The following is a 19248-nucleotide window of genomic DNA, read 5'->3' on the forward strand; positions in this document are numbered from 1 at the left end:
CAGACAGAGTCTCTGTAGAGAAGGAATGGGAGACATTTCGGGTCGAGACCCTTCTTCAGACTGAGAGATAGTCTGGCGGTGGAGATATTCAAACGCATATCCGAGGAATGGAGGTTCTGAGAAGACTTGTACTTACGCTGCGGAGCCGGCTTTTTCCTTTCGATGGCTGCGTACTCAGTTTGGGTCACTGGGACTGTTTTAAAAGAGACACCAAAACACATTGGTGTTGAGACTGGTGCTTTGTCAGTGATCAACTAATCAGTGGCATTAACGCAGTGCTAGCACACGCTATTAGTAAATTTTACGAAGCATTTCCACACTGGGGAGCAATTGCAAAACGGTCTCGGCGGTTAGGGAGGGAAGGGGTTAATACTAAAAGCTAGGGGGTACAAATTCCGCTGTTTTTGTTAATTTGCCAATTTTGAAATGCAGATGCAAGCGGCCGGGTGGGAAAAGCAGAGGCTGCTATTTAGCGTTTGTTTGCCATTAGTACTCACTGTTTCCACTAGACGACATTTTTGGGTCATTAGACGATGTTCCGGATTTTGACCTGCGTGGATATCAGACAACATGTCGGCTCACAGACACATGGAGAGAATAAGGGGGGAATTCGGCCCGTCCAGCCAGCACCGCCCTTCTATGGCTGATCATCCACAATCAGTAACATTTTCCACACACAGAGAGTGGTGAATCTCTGGAACTCTCTGCCACAGAAGGTAGTTGAGGCCAATTCATAGGAAGAAACACTGGATAGACTCGGCTTGTACTCGCAGGAATTTAGAAGATTGAGGGGCGTCTTATAGAAACTTACAAAATTCTTAAGGGGCTGGACAGGCTAGATGCAAGAAGATTGTTCCCAATGTTGGGGAAGTCCAGAACAAGGGGCCACACAGTTTAGGGATAAGGGGGAAGTCTTTTAGGACTGAGATGAGAAAGACATTCTTGCCATAGAGGGAGTACAGAGAAGGTTCACCAGACGGATTCCTGGGATGTCAGGACTTTTATATGAAGAAAGACTGGATAGACTCGGCTTGTACTCGCTTGAATTTAGGAGATTGAGGGGGGATCTTATAGAAACTTACAACATTCTTAAGGGGTTGGACAGGCTAGATGCAGGAAGATTGTTCCCAATGTTGGGGAAGTCCAGAACAAGGGGTCACAGTTTAAATATTTTAGGACCGAGATGAGGAAAACATTATTCCCACAGAGAGAGGCGAATCTCCCAAATTCTCTGCCACAGAAGGTAGTTGAGGCCACACAGTTCATTGGGTATATTTAAGAGGGAGTTAGATGTGGCCCTTGTGGCTAAAGGGATCAGGGGGTATGGAGAGAAGGCAGGTACGGGATACTGAGTTGGATGATCAGCCATGATCATATTGAATGGCGAATGGTGCAGGCTCGAAGGGCCGAATGGCCTCTACTCCTGCACTTATTTTCTATGTTTCTATGTTTCTATGAAGGCAGGAACGGGGTACTGATTGTGGATGCTCAGCCATGATCACATTGAATGGTGGTGCTGGCTCGAAGGGCTGAATGGCCTCTACTCCTGAACCTATTGTCTATTGTCTAAGCTAAAGTGTGATTCTACAATGGAGGAACGGGGGTGTTGTTAAATAAATGGAGCAGGAAAGAGAAAGATAAATTAAATAATGATTCTGCAAACAGCCGAACTTTCACCACAGGTGTTTTGAGGTTAGTCCACCACAGACTTTGAATTTCCGAATTTACAGGGAACAGCAGTACAAAGGTCATGGTGCGGGCTTATAGGACTTGGGTCAGGCGGCATTTCAAATTCCTCCTCTGGCAGCTCGTTCCACACTTGAGAGAAGGGGTAACATGAGGGGGAACTTCTTTACTCAGAGAGTAGTAGCGGTGTGGAATGAGCTTCCAGTGGAAGTGGTGGAGGCAGGTTCGATTTTATCATTTAAAAATAAATTGGATAGGTATGTAGACGGGGAAGGAATGGAGGGTTATGGTCTGAGTGCAGGTAGATGGGGCTAGGTGGGATTAAGTGTTCGGCACGGACTAGAAGGGCCGAGATGGCCTGTTTCCGTGCTGTAATTGTTATATGGTTAGACGGGTCGACTGGGCTTAATTCCCGGGACTGTCATATGCTGAGAGAATGGAGCGGCTGGGCTTGCACACTCTGTGGAGTTTAGAAGGATGAGAGGGCATCTTATTGAAACATATATGAGATTGTTAAGGGTTTGGACATGCTAGAGGCAGGAAACATGTTCCCAATGTTGGGGGAGTCCAGAACCAGGGGCCACACACACACACACACACACACACACACACACACACACACACACACACACACACACACACACACACACACACACACACACACACACACACACACACACACACACACACACACACACACACACACACACACACACACACACACACACACACACACACACACACAGTTTAAGAATAAGGGGTCGGCCATTTAGAACGGAGATGAGGAAACACTTTTCCACCCAGAGAGTTGTGAGTCTGTGGAATTCTCTGCCTCAGAGGGCGGTGGAGGCCGGTTCTCTGGAGAGAATTATTTCAAGAGAGAGCTAGATAGGGCTCTTAAAGATAGCGAGAGAGAGTCAGGGGATATGGGGAGAAGGCAGGAACGGGGAACTGATTGTGGGTGATCAGCCGTGATCACATTGAATGACGGTGCTGGCTCGAAGGGCCGAATGGCCTCTACTCCTGCACCTGTTGTCTATTGTGTAGAGATACAGCGCGGAAACAGGCCCTTCGGCCCACCGAGTCCCTGGCTGACCAGCGATCCCTGCACACTAACACTATCCTACAAGGGATCTTACACACAGACGGCTGTGGAGGCCAAGCCAATGTTATTTTGATGGTGGTGATTTGAGATTAGTGCGGGTGTCAGGGGTTATGGGGAGAAGGCGGGAAATGGGGTTGAGAGGGAAAGATAGATCAGCCATGATTGAATGGCTGAGTAGACTTGATGGGCCGAACGGCCTTGTTCTGCTCCTATCACTTATGGACCTCTATGGACCTCAACTACCTCCTCCGGCAGCTCGTTCCATACACCCACCACCCTCTCTGTGGAAAAGTTGACCCTCAGATTCCTATTCAATCTTTCCCCCTTCATCCTAAACCTAGGTCCTCTAGTCCTCGATTCCCCAACTCTGGGCAAGAGACTCTGTGCGTCTGTCTACCCGATCTATTCCCCTGTTGATTTTGTACACATAGAAACATAGAAACATAGAAAATAGGTGCAGGAGTAGAGGCCATTCGGCCCTTCGACCCTGCACCATTCGCCATTCAATATGATCATGGCTGATCATCCAACTCAGTATCCTGTACCTGCCTTCTCTCCATACCCCCTGATCCCTTTAGCCACAAGGGCCACATCTAACTCCCTCTTAAATATAGCCAATGAACTGTGTGGCCTCAACTACCTTCTATGGCGGAGAATTCCACAGATTCACCACTCTCTGTGTGTGAAAAAAAATGTTTTTCTCATCTCATCTCAGTCCTAAAAGATTTCCCCCTTATCCTTAAACTGTGTGTGTGTGACCCCTTGTTCTGGACTTCCCCAACATCGGGAACAATCTTCCTGCATCTAGCCTGTCCAACCCCTTAAGAATTTTGTAAGTTTCTATAAGATCCCCCCTCAATCTTCTAAATTCTAGCGAGTACAAGCCGAGTCTATCCAGTCTTTCTTCATATGAAAGTCCTGACATCCCAGGAATCAGTCTGGGCCCGATCTATTTCCCTGGTGATTTTGTACACCTCTATCAGGTCTCCCCTCCGTCATCCTCCTGCGCTCCAAGGATTAGAGTCCCAGCCCTTTGCCCCAACTTCTCTCTGTAGCTCAAGCCCCTCGAGTCCCGGAAACATCCTCTGTAAATCTTCTCTGAACCCTTTCTAGCTCGACGGCATCTTACCCACAGCAGGGTGAATCTGAGGGAAAGTCCCGCTAACAGTGGCAAGAACTGAACACGAAACTCTATATCGTGTTTCACCCGAACTACTTGTTTTTTAAACATTTCCCATTCATGTATTTCTGTCCGAATGTATTTTTAAACTTCCTCCTCTGGCAGCTCGTTCCATACACCCGGTGTGCAGTTTTGGCCTGTTGGCCTTCATAACAAGAGGAGTTGTGTCTAGGGGCAAAGAGGTCCTTCTGCAGTTGTACAGGGCCCTGGTGAGACCACACCTGGAGTATTGTGTGCAGTTTTGGCCTGTTGGCCTTCATAACAAGAGGAGTTGTGTATAGGAGCAAAGAGGTCCTTCTGCAAAAACGGGAAAGCAGACTATTATCTAAATGGTGGCCGATTAGGAAAGAGGGAGATGCAGCGAGACCTGGGTGTCATGATACACCAGTCATTGAAGGTAGGCATGCAGGTGCAGCAGGCAGTAAAGAAAGCGAATGGTATGTTAGCTTTCATTGCAAAAGGATTTGTGTATAGGAGCAAAGAGGTCCTTCTGCAGTTGTACAGGGTCTTGGTGAGACCACACCTGGAGTATTGTGTGCAGTTTTGGTCTCCCAATTTGAGGAAGGACATTCTTGTTATTGAGGGAGCCCAGCGTAGGTTCACCAGGTTAATTCCCGGGATGGCGGGACTGTCATATGCTGAGAGAATGGAGCGGCTGTGGGCTTGTACACTGTGGAGTTTAGAAGGATGAGAGGGCATCTCATTGAAACATATATGAGATTGTTAAGGGTTTGGACACGCTAGAGGCAGGAAACATGTTCCCGATGTTGAGGGAGTCCAGAACCAGGGGCCACACACACACACACACACACACACACACGCACGCACGCACGCACGCACGCACGCACGCACGCACGCACGCACGCACACACACACACACACACACACACACACACACACACACACACACACAGTTTAAGAATAAGGAGGAAGCCATTTAGAATGGAGACGAGGAAACACTTTTTCTCACAGAGAGTGGTGAGTCTGTGGAAGTCTCTGCCTCAGAGGGCGGTGGAGGCCGGATCTCTGGATGTTTTCAAAAGAGAGCTAGATAGGGCTCTTAAAGATAGCGGAGTCAGGGGATATGGGAAGAAGGCAGGAACGAGGTACGGATTGTGGATGATCAGCCATGATCACATTGAATGGCGGTGCTGGCTCGAAGGGCCGAATGGCCTAGTCCTGTACCTATTGTCTATTGTCTATTTTCTAAATCCATCGCCCTCGGTGTGAGAAACATTTGCCTCTCAAGTTCCCTTGAAATCTGTCTCCTCTCCTCTTAAACCTACGCCCTCTATTACTGGAGCGCCCTAATCTGGGTAAAAGACTCTGCCCTTCAAATTATCCATTTCCTTTATGGTTTTATACGCCTCTATAAAATCACCCTTCATCCTCCCCAAGGAATAAAGTCCAAGCTAATTGGCTCTGTAAACATCTTTACGAGGATGTTGCCAGGACACGAGGGGCCTGAGCTACAGGGAGAGGTTGGGGCAGGGCTGGGACTCTGATCCTTGGAGCGCAGGAGGATGAGGGAGGGAGGGGCGATACAGGTGTATAGAGGTCACGGGAGGAATAGATCGGGTAGTCTTTTGCACAGAGTAGGGGAATCGAGGACCAGAGGACACCGGTTCAAGGTGAAGGGGAAATATTTAATAGGAATCCGAGTGGTAACATTTTCACACAGAGGGTGGTGGGTGTATGGAACGAGCTGCCGGAGGAGGTAGTTGAGGCTGGCAGTATAACACTACCTAAAATACAGGTACATGGATAACCATATAACCATATAACCATATAATCATATAACAATTACAGCACGGAAACAGGCCATCTCGACCCTTCTAGTCCGTGCCGAACACATAATCTCCCCTAGTCCCATATACCTGCGCTCAGACCATAACCCTCCATTCCCTTCCCATCCATATAACTATCCAATTTATTTTTAAATGATAAAAACGAACCTGCCTCCACCACCTTCACTGGAAGCTCATTCCACACAGCTACCACTCTCTGAGTAAAGAAGTTCCCCCTCATGTTACCCCTAAACTTCAGTCCCTTAATTCTCATGTCATGTCCCCTTGTTTGAATCTTCCCTACTCTCAGTGGGAAAAGCTTTTCCACGTCAACTCTGTCTATCCCTCTCATCATTTTAAAAACCTCTATCAAGTCCCCCCTTAACCTTCTGCTCTCCAAAGAATAAAGCCCTAACTTGTTCAACCTTTCTCTGTAACTTAGTTGCTGAAAATCTAGTAAATCACCTCTGTACTATCTCTATTTTGTTGACATCCTTCCTATAATTAGGCGACCAAAATTGTACACCATACTCCAGAATTGCCCTCACTAATGACTTGTATAATTTTAACATTACATCCCAACTTCTGTACTCAATGCTCTGATTTATAAAGGCCAGCACACCAAAAGCTTTCTTTACCACCCTATCTACATGAGATTCCACTTTCAGGGAACTGTGCACAGTTATTCCCAGATCCCTCTGTTCACCTGCATTCTTCAATTCCCTACCATTTACCATGTACGGATAGGACAGGTTTGGAGGGTTATTGACCAAGCGCAGGCAAGTGGGACATGTATAGCGGGGGCATTGTTGGCCGGTGTGGGTGAGTTGGGCCGAAGGGCCTGTTTCCACGCTGTATCACTCTATGACTAGTAGGGGAATCGAGAACCAGTGGACATAGGTTCAAGGTTAAGGGGAAAAGATTTAATAGGAATCCGAGGGGTAACTATTCCACACAGAGGGTGGTGGGTGTATGGAACGAGCTGCCGGAGGAGGTAGTCGAGGCAACGTTTAAGAAGCGGTTAGACATGTACATGGATAGGACAGGTTTGGAGGGATACGGGCCAAACGCGGGTAGGTGGGACATGTGTACATGGAGCATTGTGGTCAATGTGGTCAAGTTGGGTGAAGGGCTTGTTTCCACGCTGTGTGACTCTGTGACTGGTGTAGATGGGGCATGTTGGTTAGCATGGTCAAGTTGGGCTGTAGGGCCTGTTTCACGCTGTGTGACTCTGTGACTAGTGTAGATGGGGCATGTTGGTTAGCATGGGCAAGTTGGGCTGAAGGGCTTGTTTCCACGCTGTGTGACTCTGTGACTAGTGTAGATGGGGCATGTTGGTTAGCATGGGCAAGTTGGGCTGAAGGGCCTGTTTCCACGCTGTGTGACTCTGTGACTGGTGTAGATGGGGCATGTTGGTTAGCATGGGCAAGTTGGGCTGAAGGGCTTGTTTCCACGCTGTTTGATTGTGACCAGTGTAGGTGGGGATTGTTGGTTAGCATGGGCAAGTTGGGCTGAAGGGCCTGTTTCCGTGCAGTCTGTCTGTATAAGATCACCACGCTCACATTCCTTGCTGCTGAATCTCACCACGCCCGGTGTTAATGACATATAATAGTTCATTGGAAAACTGATTAATTCATGCTGAGGGTGGATTAAATACTGTATTTTATATTGAGCCACTTGCTGCCTGGGCAACTGTAAACACCTACCCAACGCCTTGATTGTTAACCTTCTCTGAGAGGTATAATTATGGTGGATACCGGCATTGCCAGCGAAGTGGGAGGGCAGTCAGGATCATAGCCATAGAGATATAGAGACATAGAGATGTAGAGATATAATATAGAGATATAGAGTTCTAGTTCTAGAGATATAGAGTTATAGAGATATAGAGATATAGAGTTATAGTGCTATAGAGATATAAAGATATATAGATATAGAGATATAGAGATATAGAGATATAGAGTTATAGAGATATAGAGATATAGAGATATAGAGACAGTTATAGAATTATAGAGTTATAGAGTTATAGTGTTATAGAGATAGTTATAGAGATATAGAGTTATGGAGACAGTTATAGAGTTATAGAGTTATAGAGATATAGTGTTATAGCGATATAGAGTTATATAGTTATAGAGTTATAGTGTTATAGAGATAGTTATGGAGCTATAGAGATATAGAGATAGTTATAGAGATATAGAGTAATGGAGACAGTTATAGAGTTATAGAGTTATAGAGATATAGAGTTATGGAGACAGTTATAGAGTTATAGAGTTATAGAGATATAGAGTTATAGAGATAGTTATACAGTTATAGAGATATAGAGTTATAGAGTTATAGAGTTATAGAGTTATAGATATAGTTATAGAGTTATAGAGTTATAGAGATAGTTATAGAGTTATAGAGTTATAGAGTTATAGAGATAGTTATAGAGTTATAGAGTTATAGAGTTATAGAGTTATAGAGATAGTTATAGAGTTATAGTTATAGAGATATAGAGTTATAGAGATAGTTATAGAGTTATAGAGTTATAGAGTTATAGAGTTATAGAGATATAGAGTTATAGAGTTATAGAGTTATATAGTTATAGAGTTATAGGGTTATAGAGTTATAGAGACAGTTATAGAGTTATAGTTATAGAGTTATAGAGTTATAGACTTATAGAGTTATAGAGTTATATAGTTATAGAGTTATAGAGACAGTTATAGAGTTATAGTTATAGAGTTATAGAGTTATAGACTTATAGAGTTATAGATATATATAGTTATAGAGTTATAGAGTTATAGATAGTTATAGAGTTATAGAGTTATAGAGTTATAGTTATCGAGTTATAGTTATAGAGTTATAGAGTTATAGAGTTATAGAGTTATAGAGTTATAGAGATATAGAGTTATAGAGATAGTTATAGAGTTATAGAGTTATAGAGTTATAGAGTTATAGATATAGTTATAGAGTTATAGAGTTATAGAGATAGTTATAGAGACAGTTATAGAGTTATAGAGATATAGAGTTATAGAGATAGTTATTGAGTTATAGAGTTATAGAGATATATAGTTATAGAGTTATAGAGTTATAGAGTTATAGAGATATAGGGTTATAGAGTTATAGAGTTATAGAGTTATAGAGTTATAGAGATATAGGGTTATAGAGTTATAGAGTTATAGAGATAGTTATAGAGTTATAGAGTTATAGAGTTATAGAGTTATAGAGTTATAGAGATATAGAGTTATAGAGTTATAGAGATATAGTTATAGAGATATAGAGTTATAGTTATAGAGATATAGAGATAGAGTTATAGAGTTATAGTTATAGAGTTATAGAGATATAGTTATAGAGTTATAGAGCTATAGAGTTATCGAGTTATAGAGTTATAGAGTTATAGAGTTATAGAGATATAGAGTTATAGATTTATAGAGTTATAGAGTTATAGAGCTATAGAGATATAGTTATAGAGATATAGAGATAGAGTTATAGAGATATAGAGTTATAGAGTTATAGAGCTATAGAGTTATCGAGTTATAGAGTTATAGAGTTATAGAGATATAGAGTTATAGAGATATAGAGTTATAGAGTTATAGAGTTATAGAGATATAGTTATAGAGTTATCGAGTTATAGAGTTATAGAGTTATAGAGTTATAGAGCTATAGAGTTATAGAGATATAGTTATAGAGTTATAGAGTTATAGAGTTATAGAGTTATAGAGTTATAGAGATATAGAGTTATAGAGTTATAGTTATAGAGTTATAGAGATATAGAGATATAGAGATATATAGTTATAGAGTTATAGAGTTATAGAGCTATAGAGTTATAGAGTTATAGTTATAGAGTTATAGAGATATAGAGTTATAGAGTTATAGAGTTATAGAGTTATAGAGTTATAAAGTTATAGAGTTATAGTTATAGAGATATAGAGACAGTTATAGAGTTATAGTTATAGAGATAGTTATAGAGTTATAGTGTTATAGAGTTATAGAGTTATAGAGATAGTTATAGAGTTATAGAGTTATAGAGATATAGAGTTATAGAGTTATAGTGTTATAGAGTTATAGAGTTATAGAGATAGTTATAGCGTTATAGAGTTATAGAGATATAGAGTTATAGAGTTATAGTGTTATAGAGTTATAGAGTTATAGAGATAGTTATAGTTATAGAGTTATAGAGATAGTTATAGAGTTATAGTGTTATAGAGATAGCGTTATAGAGATAGTTATAGAGTTATAGAGTTATAGTTATAGAGATATAGAGTTATAGAGATATAGAGACAGTTATAGAGTTATAGAGTTATAGTTATAGAGTTATAGAGTTATAGAGTTATAGAGTTATAGAGTTAAAGTGTTATATAGTTATAGAGTTATAGTTATAGAGATAGAGTTATAGCGTTATAGAGTTATAGAGTTATAGAGTTGTAGAGATATAGATATATAGAGTTATAGAGTTATAGAGTTATAGAGATAGAGAGTTATAGAGTTATAGAGTTATAGAGTTGTATATAGAGTTATAGAGACATAGAAACATAGAAACATAGAAACATAGAAAATAGGTGCAGGAGTAGGCCATTCGGCCCTTCGACCGCCATTCAATATGATCATGGCTGATCATCCAACTCAGTATCCTGTACCTGCATTCTCTCCATACCCCCTGATCCCTTTAGCCACAAGGGCCACATCTAACTCCCTCTTAAATATAGAGCTATGGAGACAGAGTGATGGAGTTATACCCTGTCCCACGTAGGAAACTTAGGGGCATTTTAGAGGCAGAGTTACAACGTTATAGTTATAGATATATAGGATTATAGAGTTATGGAGACAGTTATAGAGTTAGTTCTAGAGGTACAGAGACATAGAGATACAGAGTTACACAGTTACAGATACATAGAGTTATGCAGCGTGGAAACAGGCTCTTCAGCCCAACTTGCCTACACCGGCCAACATGCCCCATCTACACCAGTCCCACCTGCCCACGTTTGGCCAATATCCCTCCAAACATGTCATGTCCATGTATCTGTCTAAATGTTTCTTGAACGTTGCGATAGTCCTCAACTACTTCCTCTGGCAGCTCGTTCCATACACCCACCAACCCTCCACAACAAGCCAATTAGCCTACAAACCTACAAGCCTGCAATACCCTTTCCTCACCCCTCCCAGGCAAGAGGGACACAAGCGTGAAAAAGTACACCTCCAGATTCGGGGACAGTTTCTTCCCAGGTACAAAAAGCTGGACATACTCAGTGGGTGCAGCAGCATCTATGGAGCGAAGGAAATAGGCAACGTTTCGGGGTGGAGGGGTCGCTAGGCCATGGAGGAGACCCAGGACAGAGAGGTCGGATGGGGAATGGGAGTGGGACTCCCCCTCCCATTCCCCATCCGACCTCTCTGTCCTGGGTCTCCTCCATGGCCAGAGTGAGCAACACCGGAAATTGGAAGAACAGCACCTCATTTTCCGCCTGGGGAGTCTGCATCCGGCGGGCATGTACATTGAATTCTCCCAATTTTGTTAGCCCTTGTTGTCTCCTCCCCTTCCTCAGCCCTCGAGCTGTCTCCTCCCATCTCCCCGCCCTCGCCCTCCTCCTCCTCCTTTTTCCCTTCCCTCCCCCACCACCCCCCCCCCCCCCCCCCCCCCCCCCCCCCATCAGTCTGAAGAAGGGTGTTGGCCTTTGAACGTTGCTTATTTCATCTCTCCATAGATGCTGCTGCACCCGCTGAGTATCACCAACATTTTTGTCTGCCTTCGATTTTCCAGCATCTGCTGTTCCTTCTTAAACAGAATTTCTTCTCAGCTGTTATCAGGAAACTGAATCATCATAGCACAACCAGAGAGCAGTGCTGAACTGCTAGCTACCTATTTGGTGGCCCTGGGAGTGTCCTTGATCGGGATATGCTTGCACTAAACGCTATTCCCCTTTATCCTGTATCTGTACACTGTGGACGGTTCCATTGTAATCATGTATTGTCTTTCCGCTGACTGGAGAGCAGGCTAAAAGAAAGCTTTTCACTGTACCTCGGTAAATAAAACTGAGACTGAAGACCTGCCAAAGGTGGAGTAACAGGTGGAATACGGTGACACAGAGGACAGGGCATATCCAACAGAGGTGAAACATTTACAATAGACAATAGACAACAGGTCTATTGGACAACTGCATGGTGTTCATAGAAACATAGACACATAGACAATAGGTGCAGGAGTAGAGACCATTTGAGCCTTCCAGCCAGCACCGCCATTCAATGTGATCATGGCTGATCATCCACAATCAGTACCCCGTCCCTGCCTTCTCCCCATATCCCCTGACTCCGATATCTTTAAGAGCCCTGCCTAGCTCTCTCTCCGCTGCCCTTTGAGGAGGAGAATTCGACAGATTCACAACTCTTTGGGTGAAAAATGTTTTTCTTCATTTCCCTTCGAAATGGACTATCCATTATTCTTAAAATGTGACCACTGGTTCTGGACTCCCCCAACATCGGGAACAACTTTCCTGCATCCAGTGTGTCCAATCCCTTCATATTCTTATATGTTTCAATAAGATTGCCTCTCATCCTTCTAAACTCCAGAGTGTACAAGTCCAGCCGCTCCATTCTCTCAGCATATGACAGTCCCGCCATCCCGGGAATTAACCTGGTGAACCTACGCTGGGCTCCCTCAATAGCAAGAATGTCCTTCCTCACATTAGGGGACCAAAACTGCACAAAATACTCCAGGTGTGGTCTCACCAGGGCTCTGTACAACTGCAGAAGGACCTTTTTGCTCCTGTACTCACCTCCTCTTGTTATGAAGGCCAACGGGCCAAAACTGCACACAATACTCCAGATGTGGTCTCACTAGGGCCCTGTACAACTGCGGAAGGACCTCTTTGCTCATATGTTCAACTCCTCTTGTTATAAAGGCTTTTATCACTGCCTGCTGTACCTGCATGCTTACTTTCATAGACTGATGAACAAGGACCCCTGATCCCGCTGTACTTCCCCTTTTCCCAACTTGACGCCATTCAGATAATTATTTACTGTATTGGTGTGGGCGTGATGCTTGGCAGACGCAGGTCAAAGGCAGGTGGCTTTTGAAGAAAGGTATTTAGTTACCTGTTCATATATTTCTTTCTAAAATACCAGATTGAAACACAGAGCAGGATTGCAGCAAGAACCACTCCACACACAATCCCAGCGATCGCTCCAGGTCCCAGACCACCGTATGGAACAATGGTCTCGCCTAGAATAGAATAGAATAGAATAGAATGCCTTTTATTGTCATTCAAACAGGTTTGACCGAAATAGCTGCTCCACCTCCAATCACGACTAGATCAACAACCACTACTTCAACCAAAATCCAAGTGATCGCACGAGCTCCCAGACCATTGTCTGAAATAGAAGATGCGCAGTTTGTGTTTCCCTGACTCGAGAAATAAGTTCAAGTACAAACGACACACTGGTCTTCAACCCAGTCGACAAGACCGATACAGCAGACGGATACATGCATTGTACGCAATGCTATCGAGGACACCTTGATGCCCCATCTATACTAGTCCCACCCCGACCAACATGCCCCATCTATACTAGTCCCACCCCGACCAACATGCCCCATCTATACTAGTCCCACCCCGACCAACATGCCCCGTCTACACTAGTCCCACCCCGACCAACATGCCCATCTACACTAGTCCCACCCCGACCAACATGCCCCATCTACACTAGTCCCACCCCGACCAACATGCCCCATCTATACTAGTCCCACCCCGACCAACATGCCCCATATACACTAGTCCCACCCCGACCAACATGCCCCATCCGGTCTACACTACTCCCACCCCGACCAACATGAGTCCCACTCCCGATCAACATGCCCCGTCTACACAAGTCCCACCCCGACCAACATTCTAAGAGTAAACCTAGCAATTATAGACCTGTTAGTTTGACTTCAGTGGTGGGCAAATTAATGGAAAAGATACTTAGAGATAATATATATAAGCATCTAGATAAACAGGGTCTGATTAGGAACAGTCAACATGGATTTGTGCCTGGAAGGTCATGTTTGACTAATCGTCTTGAATTTTTTGAAGAGGTTACTAGGGAAATTGACGAGGGTAGAGCAGTGGATGTTGTCTATATGGACTTTAGTAAGGCCTTTGACAAGGTTCCTCGTGGAAGGTTGGTTAAGAAGGTTCAACTGTTGGATATAAATGCAGGAATAGCAAGATGGGTTCAACAGTGGCTGAATGGGAGATGCCAGAGAGTAATGGTGGATGGCTGTTTATCGGGTTGGAGGCAGGTGACGTAGTGGGGGGTGCCTCAGGGATCTGTGTTGGGTCCTTTGTTGTTTGTCATGTACATCAATGATCTGGATGAAGGTGTGGTAAATTGGATTAGTAAGTATGCAGATGATACCAAGATAGGGGGTGTTGTGGATAATGAAGAGGATTTCCAAAGTCTACAGTGATTTAGGCCATTTGGAAAAATGGGCTGAAAGATGGCAGATGGAGTTTAATGCTGATAAATGTGAGGTGCTACACCTTGGCAGGACAAATCAAAATAGGACGTACATGGTAAATGGTAGGGAATTGAAGAATACAGTTGAACAGAGGGATCTGGGTATAACCGTGCATAGTTCCTTGAAGGTGGAATCTCATATAGATAGGTTGGTAAAGAAAGCTTTTGGTGTGCTGGCCTTTATAAATCAGAGCATTGAGTGTAGAAGCTGGGATGTAATGTTAAAATTGTACAAGGCATTGGTGAGACCAAATCTGGAGTATGGTGTACAATTTTTGGTCGCCCAATTATAGGAAGGATGTCAACAAAATAGAGAGAGTACAGAGGAGATTTACTAGAATGTTGCCTGGGTTTCAACAACTAAGTTACAGAGATAGGTTGAATAAGTTAGGTCTTTATTCTCTGGAGCGCAGAAGGTTAAGGGGGACCTGATAGAGGTCTTTAAAATGATGAGAGGGATAGACAGAGTTGATGTGGACAAGCTTTTCCCTTTGAGAATAGGGAAGATTCAAACAAGAGGACATGACTTCAGAATTAAGGGACAGAAGTTTAGGGGTAATATGAGGGGGGACTTCTTTACGCAGAGAGTGGTGACGGTGTGGAATGAGCTCCCAGTGGAAGTGGTGGAGGCAGGTTCATTGGTATCATTTAAAAATAAATTGGATAGGCATATGGATGAGAAGGGAATGGAGGGTTATGGTATGAGTGCAGGCAGGTGGGACTAAGGGGAAAAAAACATTTGTTCGGCATGGACTTGTAGGGCCGAGATGGCCTGTTTCCGTGCTGTAATTGTTATATGGTTATATGGTTTATATGCCCCATCTACACTAGTCCCACCCCGACCAACATGCCCCGTCTACACTAGTCCCACCCCGACCAACATGCCCCGTCTACACTAGTCACACCCCGACCAACATGCCCCGTCTACACTAGTCCCACCCCCACCAACAACACACTTCCACACTAAACCCGCCCCGACCAACATGCCCCACCTACACTCATCCCACCCCGACCAACATGCCCCGTCTACACTAGTCCCACCCCGACCAACATGCCCCATCTACACTAGTCCCACCCCGACCAACATGCCCCATCTACACTCATCCCACCCCGACCAACATGCCTCATCTACACTAGTCCCACCCCGACCAACATGCCCCATCTACACTAGTCCCACCCCGACCAACATGCCCCATCTACACTAGTCCCAACCCGACCAACATGCCCCATCTACACTAGTCCCACCCCGACCAACATGCCCCATCTACACTGGTCCCACCCCGACCAACATGCCCCATCTACACTAGTCCCACCCCGACCAACATGCCCCATCTACACTAGTCCCACCCCGACCAACATGCCCCATCTACACTAGTCCCACCCCGACCAACATGCCCCATCTACACTAGTCCCACCCCGACCGACATGCCCCATCTACACTAGAGAGATAGTGGGGCAGAGATGGGCTCACAGATAGAGAGAGAGACAGATAGAGAGAGGGAGATAGATAGAGATGGAGAGAAGTATATATATAGAGAGAGAGATTCACTCACTTTGCACGATGACATTTACAGTGAGGCTGATGTTTTTGCCAGTCCAGGCATTATTGGCATGGCATGTGTACTTCCCAGCGTGCTTCATGCTTACTGAGGGAATGGTGAACACTGGACCTTTTTCCAGACTCTCTGTCCCATTGAACCACTCATACACAGGGCCGGGCTCGGACTGGGCCGAACAGGTCAACGTTAGCTCTTTTCCAATCTTTCCTGTTACTGGATTCTTGGGGGTAATTTCCATATTGTCCGGCCCATCTGCAAACACAAATGTACAAGATTAGTTTCGTTCAGTTCAGTTTAGTTTATTGTCACGTGTACCGAGGTACAGTGAAAAGCTCGTGTTGCGCGCTGGCCATTCGGCGGCAAGACTATGCTTGATTAGAGAGGATGTTTCCACTAGTGGGAGAATCCAGGATCAGAGGGCACAGCCTCAGAATTAAAGGACGTTCCTTTAGGAAGGAGATGAGGAGGAATTTGTTCAGCCAGAGGGCGGTGAATCTGTGGGATTCGATGCCACAGACGGATGTGGAGGCCACGTCAGTGGATATATTTAAGGCAGAGATAGATAGATCGATTATTGATTAGTGCGGGTGTCAGGGGTTATGGGGAGAAGGCAGGAGAATGGGGTTGGGAGGGAGAGATAGGTCAGCCGTGATTAAATGGCGGTGCAGGCTCGATGGGCCGAATGGCCGCATTTGCACCTATCACCTGTACACACCAGCAAAACCAGGGAACTGATTGTGGACTTTGGAACGAGTAGGAGGGGGACCCACAGCCCCATTTATATCAACGGGTCAATGGTTGAAAGGGTCAAGAACTTCAAATTCCTGGGCATGCACATCTCTGAAGATATTTGCTGGTCCCAGAACACTAATGCAATTATCAAAAAAGCTCATCAGCGCCTCTACTTCCTGAGAAGAGTCGGATTGTCAAGGAGGACTCTCTCTAACTTCTACAGGTGCACAGTAGAGAGCATGCTGACCGGTTGCATCGTGGCTTGGTTCGGCAACCTGAGCGCCCTGGAGAGGAAAATACTACAAAAAGTAGTAAACACTGCCCAGTCCATCATCGGCTCTGACCTTCCTTCCATGGAGGGGATCTATCGCAGTCGCTGCCTCAAAAAGGCTGGCGGTATCATCAAAGACCCACACCATCCTGGCCACACACTCATCTCCCTGCTACCTTCAGGTAGAAGGTACAGGAGCCTGAAGACTGCAACAACCAGGTTCAGGAATAGCTACTTCCCCACAGCCATCAGGCTATTAAACCTGGCTCCGACAAAACTATGATTATTAATAACCACTTTCTGTTATTTGTCCTTTACCAGTTTATTTATTCATGTGTGTATATATTTATATCATGGTATATGGACACACTGATCTGTTTTGTAGTAAATGCCTACTATTTTCTGTGTGCTTAAGCAAAGCAAGAATTTCATTGTCCTATACAGGGACACATGACAATAAACTCACTTGAACTTGAAATTGAACTTGAACTAAATATAAACTAAGCATAGAAACATAGCAAATAGGTACAGGAGTAGGCCATTCGACCCTACGAGCTAGCAAAACCATTCAATGTGATCATGGCTGATCATCCACAATCAGTACCCCGTTCCTGCTTTTCCCCCCATATATCTTGATTCCATTAGCCCCAAGAGCTTCATCTAACTCTCTTGAAAGCATCCAGTGAATTGGCCTCCACTGCCTTCTGTGGCAGAGAATTCCACAGAATCACAACTCTCTGGGTGAAAACGTTTTTCCTCATCTCAGTCCTAAATTGCCCACCCCTTATATTTAAACTGTGTGACCCCTGGTTCTGGACTTCCCCCATGCAGGACACGGGGAGAACGTGCAAACTCCGTACAGACAGCACCCGTAGTCGGTGTCGAAACCGGGTCTCCGGCGCTGCATTCGCTGTAAGGCAGCAACTCTCCCGCTGCGCCACCGTGACCGCCCTATTACTGATACTAAATGAAAACTACACACTTGGAATGCCTCTGTACTTACAGTAAACCACCAGGTCGGTCTCACCGCTGATGCTGTTCAGTCCATTGCTTACGATGCATTTGTACATCCCTGTGTCGTTCCTGTACACTGGGTCAATGAGCAGAGTGTCTCCGGATATATGCACCCTGTCATTCGGCTGGATGGTTTGATTTTTGAATAACCATTCCCGCTGCAGTTGAGATCCCTGGGAGCTGCAGGTCAACACGACGGGGTCTCGCTGTTCCACCGGCTCGGAATTGTTGGATTGCAGACTGACATTCGCCACCGGTTCTGCGGACGGAATGAAGAGTTAAAACATCATGTACCAAGGAACTGCAGATGCTGGTTCAAATCCAAGGTAGACACAACGTGCCGGAGAATCTCAGAGGGCAGGCAGCATCTCTAGAGAGAAGGAATGGGTGACGTCTCGACCAGATGTGTGTACATGTGCAGTTATCCACTTTGGTGGAAAAAACAGAAAGGCAGATTATTATCTGAATGCTGTCAAGTTGGGAAAAGGGGATCTGGGGGTCCTTGTTCATCAGTCTATGAAAGTAAGCATGCAGGTACAGCAGGCAGTGAAGAAAGCCAATGGCCTATTGGCCTTCATAACAAGAGGAGTCGAGTATAGGAGCAAAGAGGTCCTTCTGCAGATGTACAGGGCCCTGGTGAGACCACACCTGGAGTATTGTGTGCAGTTTTGGTCTCCCAATTTGAGGAAGGACATTCTTGCTATTGAGGGAGCCCAGCGTAGGTTCACCAGGTTAATTCCCGGGATGGCGGGACTGTCATATGCTGAGAGAATGGAGCGGCTGTGGGCTTGTACACTCTGGAGTTTAGAAGGATGAGAGGATTTCTCATTGAACCATATGAAATTATTAAGGGTTTGGACACGCTAGAGGCAGGAACCAAGTTCCCGATGTTGGGGGAATCCAGAACCAGGGGCCACAGTTTAAGAATAAGCGGTCGGCCATTTAGAACGGAGATGAGGAATCACTTTTTCAATAGACAATAGGTGCAGGAGTAGAGGCCATTCGGCCCTTCGATCCAGCACCGCCATTCAATGTGATCATGGCTGATCATCCCCAATCAGTTCCCCCGTTCCTGCCTTCTCCCCATATCCCCTGACTCTCTCTCGCTATCTTTAAGAGCCCTATCTAACTCTCTCTTGAAATAATTCTCTCCAGAGAACCGGCCTCCACCGCCCTCTGAGGCAGAGAATTCCACAGACTCACCACTCTCTGTGATAAAAAGTGTTTCCTCGTCTCCGTTCTAAATGGCTTACCCCTTATTCTTAAACTGTGTGTGTGTGTGTGTGTGTGTGTGTGTGTGTGTGTGTGTGTGTGTGTGTGTGTGTGTGTGTGTGTGTGTGTGTCTGTTCTAAATGGCCGACGCCTGTGTCTTCATCTGTGTGTGTGTGTGTGTGTGCGTGTGTGTGTGTGTGTGTGTGTGTACGTGTACGTGTGTGGCCCCTGGTTCT

The 19248-nt window shown here is 44.9% G+C and overlaps 1 protein-coding gene across 1 annotated transcript in view; it reads right to left on the reverse strand.

Moving 5' to 3' along the window:
- Positions 1–19248, reverse strand: part of LOC129693692 (carcinoembryonic antigen-related cell adhesion molecule 5-like) — a 52484-nt gene that overhangs the window by 18261 nt on the left and 14975 nt on the right. Inside the window, exons 5-9 of the mRNA XM_055630475.1 lie at positions 17790–18059; positions 15778–16035; positions 12824–12950; positions 498–550; positions 137–193 (exon numbers count right to left, since the gene is read on the reverse strand). Coding sequence (XP_055486450.1) covers positions 137–193; positions 498–550; positions 12824–12950; positions 15778–16035; positions 17790–18059 — 765 coding nt within the window. The remainder of the gene's footprint in view (positions 1–136; positions 194–497; positions 551–12823; positions 12951–15777; positions 16036–17789; positions 18060–19248) is intronic.

This window comes from Leucoraja erinacea, unplaced genomic scaffold, assembly GCF_028641065.1.
Source record: "Leucoraja erinacea ecotype New England unplaced genomic scaffold, Leri_hhj_1 Leri_391S, whole genome shotgun sequence".
Classification (NCBI taxonomy): Eukaryota; Metazoa; Chordata; class Chondrichthyes; order Rajiformes; family Rajidae; genus Leucoraja; species Leucoraja erinaceus.